We start from the raw sequence: 24301 nt of genomic DNA on the forward strand, positions 1-24301 counted from the left end.
CTTCAAAGAGCAACACATATTTCAGTATGTTAAAGAGTATGCGTCTTTTTGTTTCCTTTCTTTTCGACAGATGCAAAAATGGAAAATGAAATTGTATGAAGTTTCGAGATACTGTAAATTGGAAACACAGTTTCTAGCACAGTCAGAAAGATACAAATTTATTTGGTATAATTCTTTATAAGGCTATTACATTTTAGTTAAACATCTCGAACTTTCAGAATCCATCCCTCGAAAGCCGGAAGTACCTCAAACAGTTTCCCGTTTAAGAGAGCGATACATACATTTTATGTTTTAAATTATATTTTACAAACTGCTATCCGCAACTCGGAGGGAAGCATTTACAAACTTCCGGAGTTGACCTCCCAAAGGACGAAATTTCACCAAACAACCTCCAATTTAAAATACAAGCAACGAACAACGTATCTAGCTAATTTTCTCAAGTAAAACTAAATCCCCTAGCATCTCACTTACTTCCACTGAAACTAAATTCAACCGTTCCACTTCCACTCAGGCTAGAAACCAGCACCTTCCCCGGAAAGATAAATTCAAACATTCTGCCCACTACTCAAACACAGAATCAACTATAATATCGTACTATACAGAAACGAGCTTAAATATATCATTCGTATCTAGAAAGCTATTTCGACGATTCCTCTGCTATTTCATCCTTAAACTCAGCCCCCTTCGCAGCATAATCTTTCGGCCGTTAAATCTCGAGGACGAACTGGTACCGTATAAACATTTCCTCTTGCACGCGCAATCTACCAGACGATAATCGGTGCTTTCGATACTCGTCGAGTAGATAGAAGTACGAAATTCGTCGCGAGATAACGTTCGCTTTACGTGAACCAAGAGGTTCGGTAACACGGCCAATAAGGCGGTCGAGTGGCGTTTACGTTCGGGAAACGCGTTTCCTCGCTCGTCTTCAACCGTAATCCGGAGGACGCGGGCCAATTCCAGTTCCTCTGCTACGTTTAATGGCTGAGACGAGTCGTCTTCGTCGAGAATCCGCTCGTTACGAACGCCAGAGTATCCTCGATAAAAGGACGCCCGATATTGACCCTCTCTACATCGTGATTAATACACTGCGCGTAATCCCTCGATGCTTCCTTTTACTCTTTTTTGTCTTTTTCCCTAGTTGATTTTTGCTTGTTGCGTACGATTGAAATGCGTAGCGTTTAGAAGGTATCTGATCGAGAGCCGGCCTCTAGGATGGATTTCCACTGGGACTGCAAGTTAATTCTACGAGGACGGAAGTTTTAAATACATACGGACGATGAATGTAACAGAAGTGAAGGTTTCAGCGGAGGGGATGAAGGGTGAAATCGGCAAAATGTTTGAGAGACGTAGAGAGTAATTTCGTGATAAGAAAAATTCGAATGTGGCATGAAACTGAAATATATTCCCGTTTTTTTTTTTTTTTTTTTGTTGAGAGAGAATGGGATAAACTTTTTTTCCGTGAAGCGGGGATCGATTTATAGTAAGACATTATTTCTTTGAAGCGAAGAGAAGATCCGGAAAGATTTGTTGTCAAGAGGATTCAAGGATAAAGGAAAAGGGAAATTTTTATGAAAATATGAGAAACGTCATAGAATTTAGATATTATTTATTTGCAGACTGATAGAAGAAAAGTGAAGTTGTACTTTGGTGAAAAAGTTGCACGGAAAGTTTGTGGTGAGAAGATTTCGGATAATATGAAAAACGTTATGCAATATAAATATCGGTTATTTAAGGAAAACAGGATGATGATGCGCTTTGGTAAAGAAGCTCGAGGGATAAAGAAAATATTTGTGCTGCTTAATAAGGGAACTTTTAGAGTTCTGTAGAAGCATCGATAATCTTCTATTGTAACAAAACAATGGATGAAAGGTTTCTTTTATAACCAATTGATTGTGAAAATACCACAATGCTGCCTAGTAAAAAAAAGTTAAAAATACTGTGAAATTAAAAGCTCCCTTTTTTGCAAGGAGGAATTTGTAGACTAGAGAAAAGAATCAATTTGTACTCTAGAGAAAAAGTTCTATCGTTCATTAGCAATCTTTCACATTGTTTCGAAAAGGAACATTCAACAGAAGAGAAAAAAGGGAGACTTTCTTTCATGAGCACTTGATGGTGGTAATACTACTTTGCCACCTGATAAGAAAACTAACAATGTAGTACAATTGAAGGCCTTTTTGACGAGGGAAAGGATCAATTTTTGCTCTGATAAAGATACTCAAAGAGCAAAAAATGTAAAATATATAATTGGCCGATAAGAAAGTTGAAAGTACCACGATATCGAAGAGTTTTTTTTTAGGATAAAGAAAAATGGACAAATCTATACTTTACAGTCGGTGAATTAAAGAAATTTCTTTTTTATACTAATAGAATCATTAGTAATCTTGATCATCGTGTGGCAGATTATGGTAGATTCGAAGAAGAGAAAAAGAAAAAAGCTCCTCACAGTGACAAAAGGTTATTCAATGCGACATTCTTAGTAGATCTACGATCCTCGAGGACTTTCTGTCGTATCCAGACATCGGAAGAGAATTTGGAGAATCAGAGACAGAACAGTTCGACTCGAAGCGTCTTTGAACAACGGTGCACTTTGAACTTCTCTCCAAGCAAACTGAGAAATTCATAAGAAGTCCACGGATTATTCGACGACAACTTGGCACTCGCTACGTGTTTTTATTAAACTCTGCAAAGAGAACTTTTCACTTGAACTGACACCTTTTAATAAAACATCTCTTAGCTTACGTATAGCTTTCCCTCTGAAGAAAAACGATGTAGCTCGTATCCCACAGATCAACTGAATTTATATGACATTGAATTGTCAAATTTTAAAAAGGAGGACAAATATCTTGAGCAAAATTTGAAAGATAAAAACGACCTTTATCAAATTTCGTCTTATTTTTGTGAAAAAAAACTTTCGTTTAATATATTTAGAAATAAATGTACGTTTTAATATCTTCAATTTTTTTTTTCAATAAATTCCAATTGTTTCTAACGTTAGATCTATTAAATCGATCAAAATGTCTGATTTCATATCTTTTGTGTTTGCAATTTATTATCTAACGTTATTTAATTTGACATTGGGTTTCATTAAGAAACATTACTACGTATATTAATTTATTTTTATCACATTACATAATCCTTCAATATATAAAAAGAAAAAAACAAAATCGGTCAAGTTTTGATTTCGTTAACAACTTCCAGTTGAAAAATATCGTCGAATGGTATTCGAAAAGAAGATTTTAGCCTTTAAAAGGAATATGTAATCAGTCTAAAGGATAAAATGACAGTTAGATGGATGTTAAAGAGAGGCTTCTCATCCAGCTCTGAACAACTTTTCGAAAGCGTCAATGAAAGGTAGGAAATGAGAGAAAGAGGCGGGATTAGAGTCGAGTGAACCAACCATGGTGCTTATGAAAACGATAAAAGCCAGAAAATTGTCCACAATATAAGGTCGAAATATTGCGGTCTGTATATTGCTCTCTTTCACCAACTTTCCCCGAATGATATTTGTTTATATCCCTACTGGCGGCAGTGCTATTCAGATCGCGAGACGACTGGAAACGTAATTTCGATATGAATACGCACGAAACGATGTCATTTCAACGTTTTCGCGCGATCTTTCGGACGCCTTCTGTTTCGCTGAATTACCGCTACAAACGGTCTGTATTTTCTACATTTCCGCTTTAGACGTTCACGAATAAGTAAAAAATATCTCGAAATAAAACATAGAGAAACGAAAAGCGATATGTTTGAAACGAAACGTGCTTTAACGACGAGTAGGGAGCACTACTATCTGTATGTTTTTTCTAGTTGTATTTCTAGGGGGCGGAAAGAGGGCTGAATAGATAGGATTCCATATAAAGGAAATTTGTATACGTATCTACCGTAATGCTACGGGTAGGTACTTTAATTTCTTCATACTTTATAAGATTATAAAATAATAATGTTCGAAAAGAAGATAGCATGAAAGAATATTAAGCAAAAACATACATTTCATAGAAAATAATTGCAAATAAAATGATGTCAACTCGATTTTGTTCTTTCATTGTGTTTTCATTATACTTAGGTTAATTATATTTTGTATAAGTATCAAAATACTCTTACATCCTAATTTCTTATCACCTCTGATTAATGTAATAGCGACATATCTTAATAAATATACTTAAAGAAGTGTAACCTAGGTAGAAAATTGTTTTATCTACTAAATATTGCAGAAAGTACTGTATTTTGGACATTCTATGTATTTTTGCAAATTACGTACATTCTGTGCGTTGTTGAACCTTCAGATTCCCTATAAATGCATGAAAAATCCACAGTCTAGTAATAATTTCACACTATATGAATTTTACTAGAAACTAAGATCAAAGTAAGTGCAGCATTGCATTGGAAGTAATCACATAAGTCTTGACAAAATCGCCGATCGAATCTACAGTCAAACGTATCTTAATCAATTTTATCGGAGGTTCGTTAGTCAGAGGTCGAACGATTCCATGCTTGTCCTTCGGTCTTTATTTTCTTGCTTGATCATGGGAAAGAGTGGGAAGCTCATTTACCTCGCAGGCGGATCACTACGAAGTGATTGATCGCGTTCCGTCGTGAATCCATCGGTCAGCTTACTCTGATCGATTTCGGAGAGAATCCGCTGCAATTTTTCTTGCGGTGCATCCGGACATGAAAAATTATCTCGTACTCGTTACGAGCACGATTACTCATGATCGAGACTTTCTGTTTCAGATAAGATGAAATTAGTTGGTTACAGTTTTTGTGGGAGCCGAACGTTTCAGCACGAGATGAGAGAATTGACGTGGAAAACTTCAAATACCCGGTATGCTTAACATTTCCGATAATCTACGTTTACCTTACTCAGACATTATTTATCAGCTATTTGTAACATCATCTCTAAAACTAAAAACAGAAATGATGCCCCTTGAAGTCTCCGTATATTCGATCTGTCGCATTAAATACTTAAAATACTTCTACTATCCTTAATATTTAATATTTCCAGTGACTCACATTCATCTCACTCACACACAATTACTTATTTAGGAACAATTCTCACTATCACTCCTTAAACTAAAGATTCGAAAACCAGAAAGCAGACTGAAAAGCATACCAAACATTGACGGTTCGATCCAGCACCCTGGAGATCACGCACGAATTAAAGCTTACTGGTGACAATGTTCAAAGAAGCTCGTAATCCGTAAATCATTGGGTTGGTCTGATAATGCAAACTTAATGAAAGAGCCGACACCAAGCTGCTGCGCTTCAGTCGCGTGACCTCGGGACTACGCTGATTCCCTCGCTGGATATTCTAATGGGTGGCAACCCTTATGCGGACCATGAACGCATTTAGTCGAATGGATTAAAACTGCAGTTATTTGCGGTGCACTTCAATCGAATTGGCTGCCGTTTGCATAATCTCCGGCCTTCTTCGCGTGCACACCGAAGCATTCTGTGTGTGCAGGCAGCTTCTTTTCCGCTTCTCAGCCGGTTCTTCCCTTTCTGCACAACCTCCATCATGCCGTCACCCCTTTCCGCCCTTCGCCGCGCCACTCTCTGGCACACTACCGATGAAAACGTTTCGCGGTTCCATCCTTCCTTTCGCTGCGGCTGTTTACGACCAGATGCAGTCTGATTTATTCCAGTCGCTACTGCTCTCCTAAGGAGCCATCGATTTCCCGATCACAGGAGCAAGATCGTTTCCGTACGCCGTCGTTTTCGAATTATACATCGTATATTATACATCGTATATGTATTATATGAATAGGATAAATAGAACGGAGTCTACAAAGACTACGTCGTTCGTTTCTCACGATATTGAGGTGGGTATTTCGACCTGTTTAGATTATTATTTGTTGCTGCATGGAGGGTGGGAGATTGGTTCTGTTTGAAGATCTTACACAAAGAAAATTGATATGTAGGAATTACATAGCATACATGTGATGGATGAAGTAGATAAAACACCTGGAATCCTCAAAGCCAGTTAGGTTTCCACCTTAAGGTTTTTTTAAGGTTGTTAGTTAGTCACGTTTGATTAGTTACTTTTGTTACTAGTTGAGGATGGGCAATTAATTCTGTTTGAAGAGCACATACTCGTATAAGGAAAATTTATGTGTTATGGGGTTATATACCATACGTATAATATGTAGAGTAAATAAATTAGAATTTTCAAAGTCAGTTCCTTCTTCTGTTCTTTTAAGACTGATAGTTAGCTATGTTTGGTTAGTTACTACTATGACTCGTTCGGAATGAAAGATTAATTTTATTTGAAAATTATGTGTAAGGAAAATTGTTTGAATACATCTGATGGTAGCAAATCAGTTCAGACGATAATGCTGAGGTTTTGTAAATAGAACCAAGGGTTTAATTAATGTTATAACAATAAATATTATCGAGCTGTTTAAATTGTTTTATCAAATAGATATACACGTGATCAGACTGTTGTTGTATTATCAAATTTTATTAACATCATATCAAATATGATTATTAAAATCAGTCTACAATCCAGCATTTAATTGTCAAAGATCTTCTAGCATGGAAGAATCATGAACGACAAAAGCATTTATAGCGATCATAAGATCCTCAAGCACAAGTTACGATCGATATACGTTGTCGAAGCTATGATATCTCTAGAAGGCGTTATTACTTCCTCTCCTTAGGGAGCTCAATAACAGAGGACCAATAAATCAATCTGGTCACCTATCTACTTGATATATTGCCTGATTTACATTCAGCAGATTTGCATTCAAGGTGACTAATGACGAGCACTTCTAAGCACTCGCGAGACAGATTCGTCAGTATTCGTTTTCTAAATTTCGAATGGACAACTATCTGCCTTGATTCAAGTAACGATAAGTGTATATATTAATTTAATGTTCAAATCTTTTCATGGAATGTCAGCCATTTGTTACGGATAAAGAATTTTGTGGAATTAGAATTTTACATGTACACTACCATTCAGAAGTACAAAAACTTACGGATAAATTGAAAGTGTATGTAATAATATACAGCGTAAATAGTAAAATGTATTAGTTCAATATCCATATAAAATATTTTAATTCCATAAAAAGGTAGTGAGTGTTGTTTCTAGTTACTAATTCATATTGATTCAATTATTACAGTTTATAGATTTTGCTAAAATTCACGTGCTTACTATTATCACAGATCATTAGAAATGTGTGAATACTCATGAGTGGCAGTACATGTATATATGTTTCAAATTATGTTCCAACGAGATTCGAACAAGATTTTCAAAGAGGAAATCAGAATCCTCACGCTTTCAACTCAACGTCATTTAACTTCTCCTGTAGAAACGCTAGCTAAGCAGTTCCCATTTCACCGATAGCAAGGAATCGCGCAAACGACCAATTCTGCCCCCATTCGAGAAATTCCTTTCAAACGATGGAAACAAAAATTCTTTACAATTTTTATCTCAAAAGAAAAGGTTACGCACCTATAAATGATTTGTAGAGGCAAAAGGAACGAAATATTCGCAGAGACAACGAAATTCGCGTGCTCATTCGTATTGAAGCGTGGAATTTTCAATGTGAACGTATTTCGCATGGATCAGCTGCACCTTCAAGAGTGAAATGGATAATATTAGATAGTAGATACAATATTAAGCGGATAAGTTAATTCAATCCCTTTAAATTTATTTATTTCTGATGATTATCTTAAATTTAAGTATTTTATCCTTTTATATCAGCTTTGGAAGACTGTCGATGTTCATGTAATTTCAGATGACTTCCTTGAATAAAGGAGAATATTTTGACAACTAAGTTTGTATATATCACGTAGTCCATGAATAAAATTTGAATTTCCGTCCAAGAGACACGGGATTAATATACACAGCTTATCGGATGAGGGGAAACACTTGCTGTTTACATTAAAAGAGGAAGGAGATACTTTCCTCTAACGTAAAATAAAGCATTTCATTTTTTATACTATTCACAAACGATTTTCCATAATTTAGTCACATTTCAAATTGGAAAATATTTATATTGATGTGAAAAATTAATGAAATACGACTTTAACCAGACGGGATGTACGAATGATACGTCGAGTACAATTTTCCCTTCCAATTTTACGTAACGGGAATATGCTCAAAATTAACCTGGACTTTTCTTCCTTAATTAAGCCAGTAATGAGTTCAATAACGAGTTCGAAACCTTGTTCGCCAACTTCATGATCCAACGTTGCTTGTGACGACACATTAAATTCTCCTCTATAAATTGATTTCCCTCCTCCATCTCAACGGCGTACGCTACTTTCGCTTCATTTTGTCCTTTGTTTTTTTTCTTCCTCTTTTCTTTCCGCGTCGTATTTCACGAATTTATTCGCAACGTACCCTTTGTTCACTACGCGACTCGGTATAACAACGTTTCCGGTGTTTCGAAGCCACGAGTCGATTTCCCATTTGCCATCATTCCTTTACAGTTGTAAAGGATTTGCGCGTAGAAACATATTTCACTTTAATATTTGCTAACATCGAAAAAAAGGTGGGATCTTATATAGAATAAGTGCAAGAAATTACACTTAATTTAAACTTCGATCTGAATTATTAAATTATTACATGTTTATAATTTTTTGTATCATTTATAAATAGAGAAAAATATGCACGATATAATGTCTGAAGGATCTTAACTGTCAAAAGAAATTAATTGAAGTTAGTACATATTTCACGAAAATATTCTACTCTTACTTGCGAAATAATCATACAAGGAAATATTAAAGTTGCTGTTTAACATAAATATCGATATTAAATTTTTGGATGGTTTAAAAATATTGTGAAATTTAAGTACTATAAGATAACACTATAAAATTATTATTTCACGAAAATATACCAATCTTTAGGAAAAACTGAACGTAGGAAATATTTAAACTTGGCAAAATTACGAATAGAAATGAAATTTCTTTAATTGGATTGCAAAATTTTGTAGTTCACAAATTATTTCTAAGTCCATAAATTGTAAGTAAAAAATATTATAACAACGAACGAAAGAACACAGATTTAACTCTAAGGATGCAATTCATGAATATAAATGGAAATGATGAGAGAGCTCAGAACATGGTACGCACATCATGCTAATTTGCGCAATTTGTTACACTCAGATGTAACAACGGCCAAAGCAAACAGGTACTCCTGTTAAAAATAACAGGTAACTAGGTGTAAACAACGCATCGTGACAAATGACGAAACGTGTTGCGTTCTAAAATACACAACCATATGTAAAAGTCATGTTGAATTAATTTTAAAAAATAGCAAAAGCTATGAATAAATAAGAGGGAACAAATACAATTATTTCAAAATCACCTGTGTCTAAGCTTAAGCAAATATATTTAATATTTAAAGCACACATTTAAATAGGAAATAAAGGAACACTCGGAAGCTTCAAGTCAAACTGAAGACTATTCACATATTCGTGGAGAGCTTGAACAAACCTTTGAGCTTGAAAACTCAAGATTAAACAGAAAGCTCTTTCTTTGCAACGAGGTTAAAAATATTTAACCATAAAAGCTTAAAATTCAGCTGGAAAAAAGATTTAAATTTAAATTCAAGGATGAACTTGAAGGTATTATTTGCATAAAGAAATTACAAAGAATTTCCCTCTGAAAATTTAAGTTCAATGTGAGCTGCAGTGGATGTCATTATCGTAAATTCCACCGTACTACTACTATTGTCTACTGGAAGATTGTACCATATCAAAGAAAATTCTAAACAAGTGATTCTGATTATAAATTCAAAATCAGGTCTATTGAAGTTCTCGAAACATGTTAGAATTCTTCATTTGATTTGCAGCCTTCTGTAAATTAACGTGGCTGCTAGTGAGCCAAATAGATCGATGCAAGAATAAAATCTTAATGAAAAGGAAGATATTTTTCAAAATGTAATCACCTGTCAAACTTTACGCGATTCGCTTGGGATTTCTATATGTACTTCCAGTTATGATTTTAATCAAAATATCATGCGTTTGAGTTTTACAACGCGTGGAACAAATATCACCCCGATAAAAAGCGAAATTGCACCTGGTACGCCTCGTTTCGTCAAACAACGAATTGTGTAGGTGAAATATATTAAAATATTTGGTTAGCTGAAATATTTATTACACGGGATTTCAGTCGCCCTGCCAATCCACGCTCTTTCGCTATCACCAGTCGTTCGTCGAAACATCTCGCGATTTACTTGTACATATATTTTCGTTCGTATTTATCGTCCGACGTGAATGAAAATTACAGAAACGCGCGGTTGAAACGTTACGTTATAAACGACGATTACCGGATTCATTATTTAACAAGTGCCGCGGTTAGTCCACGGAATGCTTTTAAAGCTTCGCCCACGATTTTCAACTCGCTCTTTTGTACGAGTTGAGAGAAGGCGATTGCGTCTGAAAACGTTCGCGTCGAATAGCTCGAATTAGAAAAGTTCGTTCTAATCGTTGCATTTGGCGCGAATTTTGCGTTTCACGCATGTTATTTAGTTTTTACATCTTCAAAATGACAACGAATTAGATAAAATGATGACGAATACAGTGCGATCCTTAGTTAATATATTCTATTTAGGATTTTCTTACATTTTTTTTAATACGTCGAAATAGTTTAAATTTTCCATTTTTTTTTTTTTTTTACTTTTTAAGCTGTATTCAAATTTTTGTGCAAATTCATGTTTCTGAGAACGTAATTAAAAATATAGAATCTCGATAGAAAATTGTTTTACAAAATATTATCAAATATTACTGGTATTGTGCTTTAGGTATTTCATATATCTTTCATACGTGCATTCTATATAATTTTCAATTTTCAATAAATGCATAAGCTGTATAGCTGTATAAGCCATTATTAGGATAATAAAAAGATGAAAGGAACAATAATATTTTTAATTAAATTTACTAGATATTTTAAATGCGACGTTTTAATTAAGGAGAACATTGCTATGAATTTCACGTTTCGCGTGTATCATTTAATCTGGATATTGATCCTAACAACAGAACCATGCATTTTCATAAGTATGAAATTGAAATTTAATAAAGACAACTTAATTTGAAATGGGTCGATTTAATTTTTTCAAATGTAAATATAATTTGTTCTCCATGTAACGACGCAGAATATCAAAGAATAGATATTACAAACGTTAGGAAATATTTGAAAGTATATTGAACTAATAGGCTCTTCTCAACATCTCTTCTCAGAAGATGCTTTCTATGGAATCCAATACGTATGCAAAACAATGTCAGTGTTTAGACATTGTGTAGCAGCCATTGGTATGCTCGATAAACGTCATTTTCAAAAGGTATATTTTACACTCGAAATTCATAAAAATATATAAAGTATTCTCGTAACCACTTACGTATACAACAAAAAATTTCGGATTCACCGAGTGTATAAAACATGATGAAAAAAGCAGAGAGTGTCATTCATCTCAATACATAATTCACTATAAAATATTCTAGAATTTGAACGCAAATGCGCTCTTATGATCAATGTTATCCCAGTAAACATTCAGATGACAGAAATTATAACAATTTCGATCTGAAAATTTCACTTTGACGTATATTTAATTAAGCTCTAACGTTACATGTCGACAAACGTTGAAATTGATGAACATGTGGTTAATACACTGAAAACTGTCAATTTCTGTTATGATACACTATATCAATGAAAAATCTATTTTTTCGTCAGTATTGTAATATAATATTTCGTTGCAATTCGTCCATCTACTTTCCGAACGAAGATATAATAGAATTATTGATACAAAATAAAATAAAAATTTGGAATCATGGACTAAATTAAACTACTTCTCATTATTTCCTATTAATCTTTTGATTTTTATTCTAGTATGCACAGTATTCCATTTTATAATTGAGTTTTCTGAATATTTATGTTACTGATGGAATGATATTGATTTTCTTCCATGGTTCAGCTGGAATTACTCACTTACAGGGTGTCTTCGTAATCATATTACAAACAGCAGAGGAACGATTATACGTGCAAAATTAAATGGAAAATAAAAAATGTAATTTTTCATTGCACGCTCTGTTTTCGAGAAAATTGAAATTATAATAATAAAATTAAAATTATTTATCCTACGAATTGTTATATATATATAATACCAACCCAAATCCCAATATCTGAATCCAAGAACACTCAGCTGTTGGCTATTTTTCACATTTCACAAAGTTAACACCTTCATCCTAAAGGTTCTGATCAGTTCGATATTTCCCAACTTAACACCTGTGCCGCAAAAATTCTGTTCAAGATCACAAACATCTAGACTATCATCCATTTCGCATATTTTCAGACCCAACACTACGTTCAAAACTACGTTCTATAGAATCCAACAGATGGCTGGCCAAATGGAAGAATCTTGTCCCGTGAATCATCCTCGTGTCTACATTCGTTAATAACTTCCGCCCCTCGGTTGCCAGTCGCCCTAAAATAAACGATTTCTCCAACAGGAGTAGCGCCAAGGGATCAAGGATGTTTCGTTGCGGGTGAATACAGCGGCCGGCTATATTTCTCAGAGCTGGTTGAATCTCGCCGTAGCAATTAAGCGTCTCAAAGCCAAAGTCTGAACGAAAAACGCGATTCAATTTACCAACCGTTCGGCTATCCGGTCAGATAGCCGGTAAACAGCAGGCGAAAACCCGTGAAAAAGTTTCAATTATCCTAGGCGAAGATTAAATTCCCTGCCGGGCATCAGAGATTAAAGCGTTAAGAAGAAACGGAAATTTATGGCCCTCGATGAATTTGTCTACCAGCCCATCAGCCTTTTGTATTCAACAGAAAGCAAGAAACAGGGAAGAATTTAAACTACATCATTTTGTACCCAATCGCTGCGAAATTTCCTAGTTCGCAGAAAAATATGAAGAACCTGCTTCCAGATTCCAGTCTCACATTGAAAATTTTCTCAAAATTTGCTGATTTCTAAACAAGCTTTAATTTATGATTTAATTGGATTTGATTTCTTTCATTTGAGAAAATATTCTCATAAGTACTCAAAAAAATTCCGAATATAAAAATATACAGGAGAAAAAAAAGACAGTCATTTTGAATAAACTGAATTGTAGTATAGAAATTCTTTGTAATTTTAAATATTCAAACAAGTTAATAATGTGTATACGTATTCACGAATGCTTGGAGATCCGTAAAACGAAAAATAATCGGTAAAATAGAAACACAATTTACGTTTCCTAATATTATCCGAACACACGGCTAACAAGTGTGTACTTCATTTCCTAACCAGAGCATTCTCATTTATCTCTATCGTAAACGTAGTATTGTATATGTTCTGCGACTTGTGAATAGTGGTGTACTGCTTTAGCTATTTCCTGCATTAGCACAATATCTAAAGCAAAACAATGAAATATTATACGCGCGTTCCATCGATCTTTCAATTTACAATTAACACTCGAACTGTTCATGACTAAAGTATGAAATTTGTACCAAACCAAATTAAATTGAAATTAAATTTATTGTGAAATTAAAATGAAAGATATACAAGAAAATACACAATACAATGAGAAAAACAAACTTTTATCCAAATATTTTACAAAATATTATCTGTTTCAAAAATCTCTTCAATTGATCATTTTGCCCATGCTTTGTTCAGTTCTATTGTCAATATCAGAATTAAAATTTCACTTCGATACCGATATAACCTAATTGATTTCATTGATCCACAATCTATTATCCACACACTACTATTAGTCACTATTATAGATATTATAATAGATTTAAAAATCTACATCATAGACTGAATAGAAAAAAATTCTACAATCGTGATTCTAATTTTCTTTATTTCAATACTGTCGTCTCATAATAATACCATTACAATGCTATTTATATCCACTGCAAGTGATAGATCTTCCGCTCCTTCTCTATTATTAGACAGTAATAATTAGATTGCAGATATTTACGCAGATTCATATGTTTATAAACGTAATTTAAGGAGCGGTACCTAAGTAGTATTCTTTTATTCACGTACTAATTCTTTCATGTACTAAATACTGTAAGGAATAATATATTTCACACATTTTATATTTTATTTTCTGTGTATTTTTGTGCCTTCAAATTTTCCACAAATGAATAAAAATCCACAGTCTAGTAATAATAATATATTAAATTGTTAATGACCTCTAAAATAAGAAAAAATGTGCGGCGAGCTCAAATTTCACCCAAAATAGGAATTAACTCTATAGCCCCAGTTCCGACTCCGATTAATTCTACAAACTTCTGCCCATAAGTGTTAAGCGAATTCTTAGAAAGAAGTAGAGACGTTTTCTCACCTGTCCCGAACAGAGAGCAGAGCAGCAGTAGCGCGAGCCGCATTTTCGTCGGACACATCCCCTTGCACCTGGAACACGAATCGCTCGCGATCGAAGTGACACTCGAGCCACTCGCTCGCCTCGAGTGCTTCATCGTTCGCTCGACATCTGAGAAATGTCTCCGCGCAGACCGGTCGTCCCTCGAGGGAACCACTCGCGTCTTGTAATTTGCACCCTGCGACTGTTAATCCAACAGATTGGGACACCTGGATAGCCTCGATCCAGGACACCTCGCACTTCTTTACCACTTGGCGAGTTTCCACCTTACTAGATTACACTTCCTCTCCTCCCTTTTATCCTCTTGCTCTTTTCCGATCTCGTCCTAGAATTTCAAAGGCTCCTTCGAATTCTTCCAGCAATTCGTGGTCGACACCGAACGTCGAAACGTTCGATGGGCGGGGACATTCGGATCGTTTGGATCGAGGTGGCGAGATGTAATACCGTCTCGAACGTTTCCTCCGCTCTTTATTCGTTATTCCAGATTATTGAAACATTGATTTTTGGGCTTGATCAGAAATATCGCTATTATCAGAGTTCTTCTATTTTGGATTGATCCTTTGCTTAAAAATTAACAATATAAGTCACTCTTTGGAGATTTAGGTTTTCTTCTTCTTTTGTTTTAATCTAGTTTAATGCACGGATTTATAGACAGATAGAATCACTTTAATTACACTTTATAATTATAACTGGATAATGTAGATTGAGGAAATAAATCCTTTATAAGACAATTCGTATCTTTTTCGTGTATCTTTGGATCATAGACTCGATTAGATCGAGTAATCCAATCTAATGAAATTTATAGATACTTAAATCGCTTTTGTCACTTTTTATAATTATGTTTTTATAGCGGAACGTATGTCGGGGAAATAGATGGTTTTTAGGAGATTTATGTTTCAACAAGAATCCAATTTATCCAGTTCCGATAATCCGATTTATAGACACACAAATCACGTCGATCATCTTTTATAATTATATTTCCATGCTGGAACGTAAATCGAGGAAATAGCTTCTCTTTAACGGATGTATATATATTTTCTTCGTGTAACGTTGGGGCACAAGCTTCAAACGTTTCCAATAATCCAATCTATTAGAATTTATAGATACCTAGATCAGTTCGATCACCATTAATCGAGGCGATAGATCGACTTTGAGAAATTTACATACATTTAATCCTTATATTGGAAATTCATTTCAAACTTGAAATATTCTTAACAAATCATTCTGTCGACACTATGTTTAAATCACCTTTGACCACTTTTTATAATCTCACGATAAAACTCATTTAATTTTTTCAAAATTCTCACATCACTATTATCCCAGACTCTTGACCATACGCACTGCTGAAGCTCACGGATCGCTTAGTTGCTCGATAATAGCTAAGAGAAACCGGTTGCAGTTGCTCATATACTTCAAGTGACCCACATCTTTTTTCTATCCACTCTCGATGGAAATTGCCAATCTTGCCGATACTTTCCGTCCGTCCTTCCGGTATCTACCGCGTTCTTACGAGAAGGTTTCGAGGCGTCTCCCCGGTCTCATTAGCCCGCCCTTTCATCCGAACACTACCAGGTCATCCGATGGCGAGTTTAATCAGCAAATCCGTCGAACCAACCAGTTCGTCAACCACCCGTATTTGTCACTTTGGTCAGCGACTAATTAGTAACCGAATTAATTATCCACTATTTTCCTGAAAGATACATGTTTTTCACCGACGATACCATTCGACTATATTCCTCTCAGTTCGTTAATCATCCAATTAAACAACATTTAGGTGTTCCAATGGAATTAAATACAATTTCAAAGAGATTGTTTCGTCTAATGATTTACGTACACTCTACTGTACAATGTGTTTACGGTACTGCAGTAGTCGGCTTCCGCGTTGACTTCTGGTAACCTGCTGCAGAAAACTAAGAGATGCTTCCTGTGTCACTCTAAAACGCATTCAAACGAGACACAGCCACGTGCCACTTAGCCGCACACCACGTGACACTGCCTCGCGATATGGTTAATTGTCACCATCTCTCTTCCTATCGATCGATACGATCGAACAGTATCACTGTATCACTCTAATCACACTTGCTGCATCCGATCACTTGTCCTCCATGAACCCATATAATCCTCATAAGGTGTAGGTATTTCGTGATTAAATTATATTCCTCTATCACTATCCGTTATATACACTCCTGAACAAGTTGTGTCGATACTTGGGCACGACTTCGAATGTAAACAGAATTTCACTGAAGGATGTTACCTAACGTTTACACGCACGGAATACAAAACGAAGTGTAAACCGACGTTCACAATCGCACACGGTGTCGAATTTTGTCCGAGTGTCACGTTATCAACGAAACGTTTCACTGTAAAACTGTTGGATTATAGAGAACTTGTCGTGTCGATCGTACACGTCGCGATATGTTGACAGGGTATCTTTTCCGTCCGAGAGTTCGTAGTTGACAGAAAGCCTTGGCGGGAGCTGCACGACGAATAAGGTGCCACTCCCACCCGCGCATGCTCCTCCACTCTAGATCGTCGTGCCCTCTCGGTCGCACGCGCTCTTTCGCTCTCTCTGCTCGTTCCTTACCTCGCCCTTTTGCCCCATTCCAGTGCACGCGCTCCTTCACCGTTCTCTCTTGTCGCCGCGTGTTTCTTGTTTTGCTTGAACGCGCTTTCTTTCTGTTTCGCCTCACCCCGCTGTTCGTTCATTGCCTTCGTCGATCACGAACCATCCCCTACCAACTCGCTGCTCAGGCACGTGCTACACGCTCCACCCGCCTGATCCATAAACCAATTAATGTGGGAAATAAGTTGAAAATCGACTCTGCACTCCGCAACGGCTAAGTTTCATCAGATGTTTGCGTGATACTACCTGGTTATGGTGGATAATAACAATTGCTTGTGAAGCGATGAAAGGTCTCGTGTATAGTGGCTTACGTTGGATTACATCGGAGATGTTTGTTCGATGGTTTTATCCTATAAAGCATTATAATATATTTGTATCGAATAACACGAAAAATTCGAGGCATGTAATCGTATTAGAAAACTTTAGAATATGAGATCATCAAGCAAACAACTCCCATAAAGTCCAACTGAAATAATAAATACTCGCTTGAGATTTTTGTAAGAGAGTGTTTGATGCTTACTTGAGTTGATTGAAGATGACTTTCGATAGAGATCGAGAGTCTCCTTTGCGACGCGCTGTTTTGAATGTTTTGAATATTTAAGTATCTTGAAACTTTTGGGGATTTTTAACGCTTTGGAAGTTTCTGGGATATTTAATACTGTACAAGTTTCGAGGGCCTTTAATACTTTGACACGATCTCACTTCGCTAATTTTTTTAGCAACAGCAAGAGTTTCGTTTGGGCATATTTGAAGCTCTGTAAGCATTCTGAAAATTCGTGACGTTTGTGACACTTCGAAGCAATTTGTCGAACATTACGAAACTGACAATTTTATTTGAATCGTATCGATACTTGTCTTTTCACATAGAATCTCTCACTTGCCGATTATATCGTTATTACTGGGATACGTAGCTTACTGTGTTCTTATTATTGAAAAGCAAAAGAACACTATCTACTGCAGAAATCTGACCTTACTATGTAGCCAACCGAATATTATCAACCCAAATTCGGAAAATCTGAAAATCATATCAAGACTCTTATTTGACATTAGCTCGTTACTCATTGGAAAGAAAGAGAACTCGAAGCAACCAAGGAATGTGAACATACAGAAGGGTTCCAGAAGCTCATTTTCAATTTCGAGATCACGGAGCTCATTTAATCTGTCTCACGTTCCACTGGAACTACGACGACCAACGATCTCCTTGGGACAGATCGGACTGTCCTATTCAAATCGGCCGTCAACTCCGGAAATTCATAGCACGTACGTTCGAGTATTGCTTCACGGATAATTGTTCCGGTGTCGGCGACGCGAGTCACTATCGATTGCACGCCAAGGAATTAAATATACAGATCGGACGATTAATCAAGTCACGTAGGAACACCAAGATGATAATCTGTAATAGAACGCGCATCAGATACCCCGATTTCATCCCTTTATTTGATCAGTAGAGTCAAATCGTCGATTACCCATAACGCGAATCGGAAAACTGCCATTGTGTAGATTGAATTTTTAATGGGACACGGTTATTCGTTCTGTGACAAATAACGAAATATTTCGATTATTCCAAGATTTCCCGTTTCTCTCTCGGATGTTGTATATTTATACAGTGGCTCACGAAAACATCTGGACACTTACCATGCAATTTTTTGGAATTTCGTTAGCGCCATAACGAGACACGACTATCGTGATTATAACAGTTAAATGTGAAACAGTGTCCGAAAGCGTGTAGCGAAGTTACAAGATATTTATTGCAAACATATCCTTGTATTTAATGAAAAATTAATACACGCGAACAGTCTTGAGCATACAATTAGTGCGAAAGATGGTCTCGCTAAATATTTTGGCTTTTTAATATAGCGAAAAATTAGGTGTTCGAATACTTTGGCGATCTGCGCGATATGTTGGTAGATGTATTTCCAATAATATCTTGTAATTTCCATATATATTTTCAGCTCCGTTTCGATATAATTACGATAGTCATCTCTCGTTTCATATACTGTATGTATAAAAGTAGATCATTTTATACATGGCTTTAAAGCTAAGAATTTTCTCTTGCGTATAATATTTTAATTTTTAACTTTTTGACGAGAGATATCGTTAAACAGTGAAAACTCAATGAGATCGTGATTATAATTACGCAGACTCAACTGAAAGTTCGCCTGGAATATCGTGCTGGTAGGTACTCACACCACTTTGTCATGCAGGTATCTAACGGCCACTGAACGAAGCTAATTGAAAAATTCTCTCACGCTGCAGTCTTTTGAAAGAAATGGCATTAACCATCTTTCCCTTCATGGAATTTCGAAAAAAAAGAAAAATAAATGAGCCAGGGGGATAGATGTGGAAGACTCTTAGGGGAGGGAATCTTGGCCAGCTTCAAGCGGCGAGTAACTGGGTTAAATCGTAGAATACGTCGCTGTTCGTGGATCCATGCGATTAATGAGCTCGTTTCTGAAATTTTTTGGATGTCGTTAAGTCTATAAATATAGTTTTATTTGCTTATACGTGCACTGCTGTTATTTATATGAATTTATATTTCTGAATTACTGAAGAAATGGATCTTAGATACAGATTTGTATCACAAGTGCATAAACATCCACAGTCTAGTTATAATATTTAGAGAGTGAAACAAATCTCTATTTAGTGGGATAAAATTCCATTTTTGTAATTTTGCTCATAGAAATAGGAATTTATATAGGTACATAAACATCCATAAACTAATTATAATGAAAATTTTTCTTCAGATATTTTGCATATCTTATATATCTAAATTTTTTAGTGTTTCTGGAGATTTTAAATCGCGCGTACTTCGTATTGCAAAGAATATAAAAGGAATTAAAGCGATTAGGAAGGAAGTTGATTATTGAATGAGAATAGACTTTCGTGAACGTAAGTCTTGAGAAGATTTGGTAAATCTTTGTAGTCTTCAAGCACATTCTTAGTATCATAATATTTCGCAGATCTTTCATCTGAATATTTGAGTTTTGAATGGTATTCGTGGTTTTCGGTACAGATAAATTCGTAAATTCAGATTGATTTTGTAAAATAAATTTGTAAATAGTTAAAGTTAAGATTGTTAATTTTTTTTTTTTGTAATTTTGTTGTAATTGTAATTTTAGTTGTCAAGCGACAACTAAAAGGACAAGTTATACATCATGTTTTTCGTTTCTCAAATTCAGTAACTTTAAACTTACATATAGTATACACCAACATGTTCATATTTTCTACATTTTATATTAAATTCAAATAATTCTTTGTAACAATTATTTTCAAACTTTATATCAAGTTAAAAGATGCAATCAATATTGTTTCCTAATAAGCTCAATAATGTTTCTTCATGAGCGGATCGTAGAAGCTCAGTAATATCAAAAGAAAAAGTCGAGATTTATTTACAATCATATCGTAAGAGTCTTTTCTCGATACAATAGAAACGATAACCCCTCATGATAAAACGAACAGAATGTTTATCAAAATACAATAAAAGTATGTATAATATAAGTATATGAATATATCTATAAACTATAAAAGATAAGGAAATAAAAATGGAAACAGATAAAACTTACCAAAAAATACATCATCCAACGTGATGCAGCAACACTCGTCAGCCCAACAAAAGAATTATTCTCACAGTCTATATTTTATTCCCTTACCTCTCTTCTTTATTCATTATCCACATGCAAAACACCTTGCACCAAGGTGTGAAACATGGAAAATAGAAAATACTATTCTACGAGCACGCGAAGACGAAGGTGAATAGAATAAGCCGGCTTTCCGTAGTAGGCAACCTTTCCTGGAATATCGATTAAACATCGATTAATATTCATCACCGTGGAGAATTATTCGTTGTGTGGGGATAGCCCGTATTGAATTTAAAATCAACGATTATAAATTAAGTCGTTTCCCGTTCGCTGCTGCCAGGACTCTTGTATGCTCTCGCGCGTTCCACCATCGATTCGATATACACTAACCCTCAAAAGTATCTGAATATTTGCTTATTTTTAACAACATGTACTTTGATTACGATTAAATCAAACTTCAATGATTTTATTCCTTATAACCATCCCCACTATTTGTAACAGAATATTATAATCGAATTAAACTGATTTTTTTATATTTATTTATATAAAATTGGCGTCTGTTGTTGTCAAGCCTTATAGAATAGAATATTTATAAATGAAGTGAGTTAGTAATATACATACACACACATATATATATCTATTATATATACAATATATTGTAGTAGTGTAATATGCATATAGAGTACTAAACAGTAAAACTTGTATCTAATAATTCCTAAAAAGTAGTTAGCGTGGCTTCTAATTACTTATTCATTATTAATTTATGCACGTTGATAAAATTCAGATATTGCTATTACAAATTGATCACAGTATTCAGGTACTTATGAGTAATAGTGTACAGTGTATCGTGTCATGTTCTAGAATAAAGGAATAAAAAAAGAGGGGAAAAACAACAAATCGATACGATTCTGTAAAAAAAAAAACCGTGAAAAGGCACGAGTATCGCGCGAAAGCAAGAAATGGGAAATTTAATAAAGTTGTTGTGCAAATAAAACTTATTGGTTCGCTCGATGGTAAATCCCATCGGTGTTGCTTTGTTCCACAAAATTGATCTTTCTCTTTACATTTTCCGAAAGACATATGTTTGAAGAATTCCTTAACGCAAGAGACGGCGTGTTGGATTTTAATACAGTAAATTTTATATACTTGAGTATGTACATTTGCAAAGTTGACGAAAACAAAACAGTTTTCATTGAACAGTATCAAACGTGTGCTGTTTGTTGTACATTTCAACATATGTTTCAAGCTTAAAATTACTTAACACAGATAGTATTAAAAAAATGATATTTAAACAACAAATACAACTATATATAACTACATAAGTACAACTAAATATGAAATGAAGACTCTTCACTATTCTACCCTCGTTCCGCTCATCAAGTATTCATACTCTGAATTCCTTCGCCCGAGAGTCTCTCAAAATATCATCATAGTATCCGAAAACTCATACCCACGAAGAGCGCCATTAATTATTTCACATAATTGAACTTGTAACACAGAAGACTCTTTCTATAAATTTTAATATACATATACAACCTGAAACATCTTCAAACCTAACTTATACAAGAAACTGTAACTAATATAAGTATTATCAACACGATTCTTACTATTAAAACGAGGTCGAAAATACTTTATGCTTATCTCATTACGCAGAATATACAAACTTATCGCGTCGGAAGTCTCCAAAGACATAATACACGATGTAGATTTCCGAAGTAACGAACAATGAGCGCAGCAAGTGGATGTTAAGCACATGAATGTTTTACGAGTTGATACCTGTAACCATGGTTGCTCGCTTATTATCATATTGTTCTTTAAATTATCTCGATGGCAATGGTTGGTTCGCATGGTAAAGCGAGGGACACATAATAAACTGTATTCGTAATATCACGTTATAACGAGACAGGATACGAAAGTAAATCGTCGCCTCCCTTCGAAAGGACAATACCGGCTGAAATTAATAATTAATTAATGGATCTCGGTGGAAATGGTAATTAGGGTCATAAAACGATCATTGATGACCCCAGCCTGCAATTGAACTCGATACAATGCCATTGGGAAACGCGAAAATGGACATAGAACGGTTTCGAAGCTGACGGAATTTAAGTTTTTGTATTACTATCAATCTTTGTTGTATTAGGTGTAAAAAGGAATTTTGCACTCTTAGTTTTGTTGTACGATCTACTATAGCAAGGACTTTTAATCATATCACGCGTGCTATAGTATATTTATCATACAAAATTTTATTTTTAATATTATCGTGTACGATCGTCTGAATTCTGAGTAAGATTATGGGTACAGCGAATATGTGCCCTGACGAATACATCAAACCAGTCGAATAGATTCTTATGAGTAATATTCTTATAAGTACGTAGTTCAGACTTTAGATATTTTATTCTTCAGAATGAGTCTACTGTAAACATAGTTTAACTATGCTTAGGATCATATAACAGTAGCCTAATTAAGTTTGTAGTCTTAAATTCTTAAATATCACATATATTTTTCATGGTGGTACTAAAATTCGGTAATTTAAAAATTTTTTGAAAAATAAAAATTTGTTAATCTTCCTTCGAATTCTTTTAAAATTCTTGCGCTAATTGTTGATATCCACAATGAACGAGAATAAGATTTAACAGCGTATGAATTAAAATGAAATTGCACAGTGATGTAGTGGGATTTGACTATAGTAAAAGTTATCTGTTTTAAATACCGTATAGTTTACTCTTTTTCGACGTAACTTGAAAAAACAATTGCAACTACAATAGCAACCTATATTCATGACCCACAGTACATATATACACAATTCTGTTGAAACCACGTTGTTAACACTATTTTTTACGACATTTTTTCATTTTTTATACGAAATTCTTTTCCAAAACAAAAATGAAATTTTATTTGTTGATCGCTGTTTGAGAGTGTTTTGGATAGAAAGATTCAAGATTGGATTCAAAGATTTATGTATAACAGGCTAGAATTTATGTATGATAGAAACACACGTGAAGTTGGGCGTAAGTAGTATAAATACACCTTTGGTCAGACAATAGCACAAATGGATTTTAATGAAAAGAAAGGTATGTACATGCTAATAAAAACTTTCAAAGCTGAGAGGTTGTTTTTAGTATTGCATACACGCAGATTAGATTAATTTATACTAATAGAAGCAATACAAATATAAAAATTGTAGATGCATGAATATAGATTATTTAATATCGTAGTAGCATAAGCACAAAATTAATAAATCAGTAATTCATTTTTATATAATTACTTACATTATGATTACATTGGATACTGTTTACCAGAGTATTAAACAGCACATAAACATCATAAATACAACGTCAAACAATTGCTCGTTTTCTAATGGTTTCTGTCGACTCATGTTCCACGAAGAAAAAATTCTCATTCTTATACTTTGATTGGTTTGTAAATTGCATTACAGCGTAGAAAGTTGTTTGTTGACCGTTCAGTGTGAAAGCCCACAGTTCAAATTTGCCAAGTCAGCAAATGAAGCGAAAGAAATACCTAGAAATGTAAATAGAACTGTAGCAGACGGTTAATGAATTTCCCGTTGTTTCGCATGTTTAAAGTGAGACAATTAATTCTATACCCTTTATCAAATCGGAAATATACTTCGTGACGTAACAATTTCAAAACTTTGTCAACTTATCTTGAACTTTTCCTTCCCTAAATATGTTATTTCACAATTACTCGCACTTTTCCGGTTCTTTAAGAGCTAAGTTATTTTTCCATTATCATGTAACCCAGAATTTAAATAAAACGATGCTCAA

General features: G+C 34.7%; 1 protein-coding gene across 1 annotated transcript in view; it reads right to left on the bottom strand.

Moving 5' to 3' along the window:
- The window catches only part of LOC117240066, a 92159-nt gene extending 77747 nt beyond the window's left edge, over positions 1 to 14412 (bottom strand). Inside the window, exon 1 of the mRNA XM_033505923.1 lies at positions 14280 to 14412. Within this exon, the coding sequence (XP_033361814.1) occupies positions 14280 to 14412 (133 nt within the window). The remainder of the gene's footprint in view (positions 1 to 14279) is intronic.
- Between the last annotated feature and the right edge of the window lie 9889 nt (positions 14413 to 24301).

This window comes from Bombus vosnesenskii, unplaced genomic scaffold, assembly GCF_011952255.1.
Source record: "Bombus vosnesenskii isolate JDL3184/JDL3185 unplaced genomic scaffold, Bvos_JDL3184-5_v1.1 scf7180000014540, whole genome shotgun sequence".
In the NCBI taxonomy this organism is placed as follows: Eukaryota; Metazoa; Arthropoda; class Insecta; order Hymenoptera; family Apidae; genus Bombus; species Bombus vosnesenskii.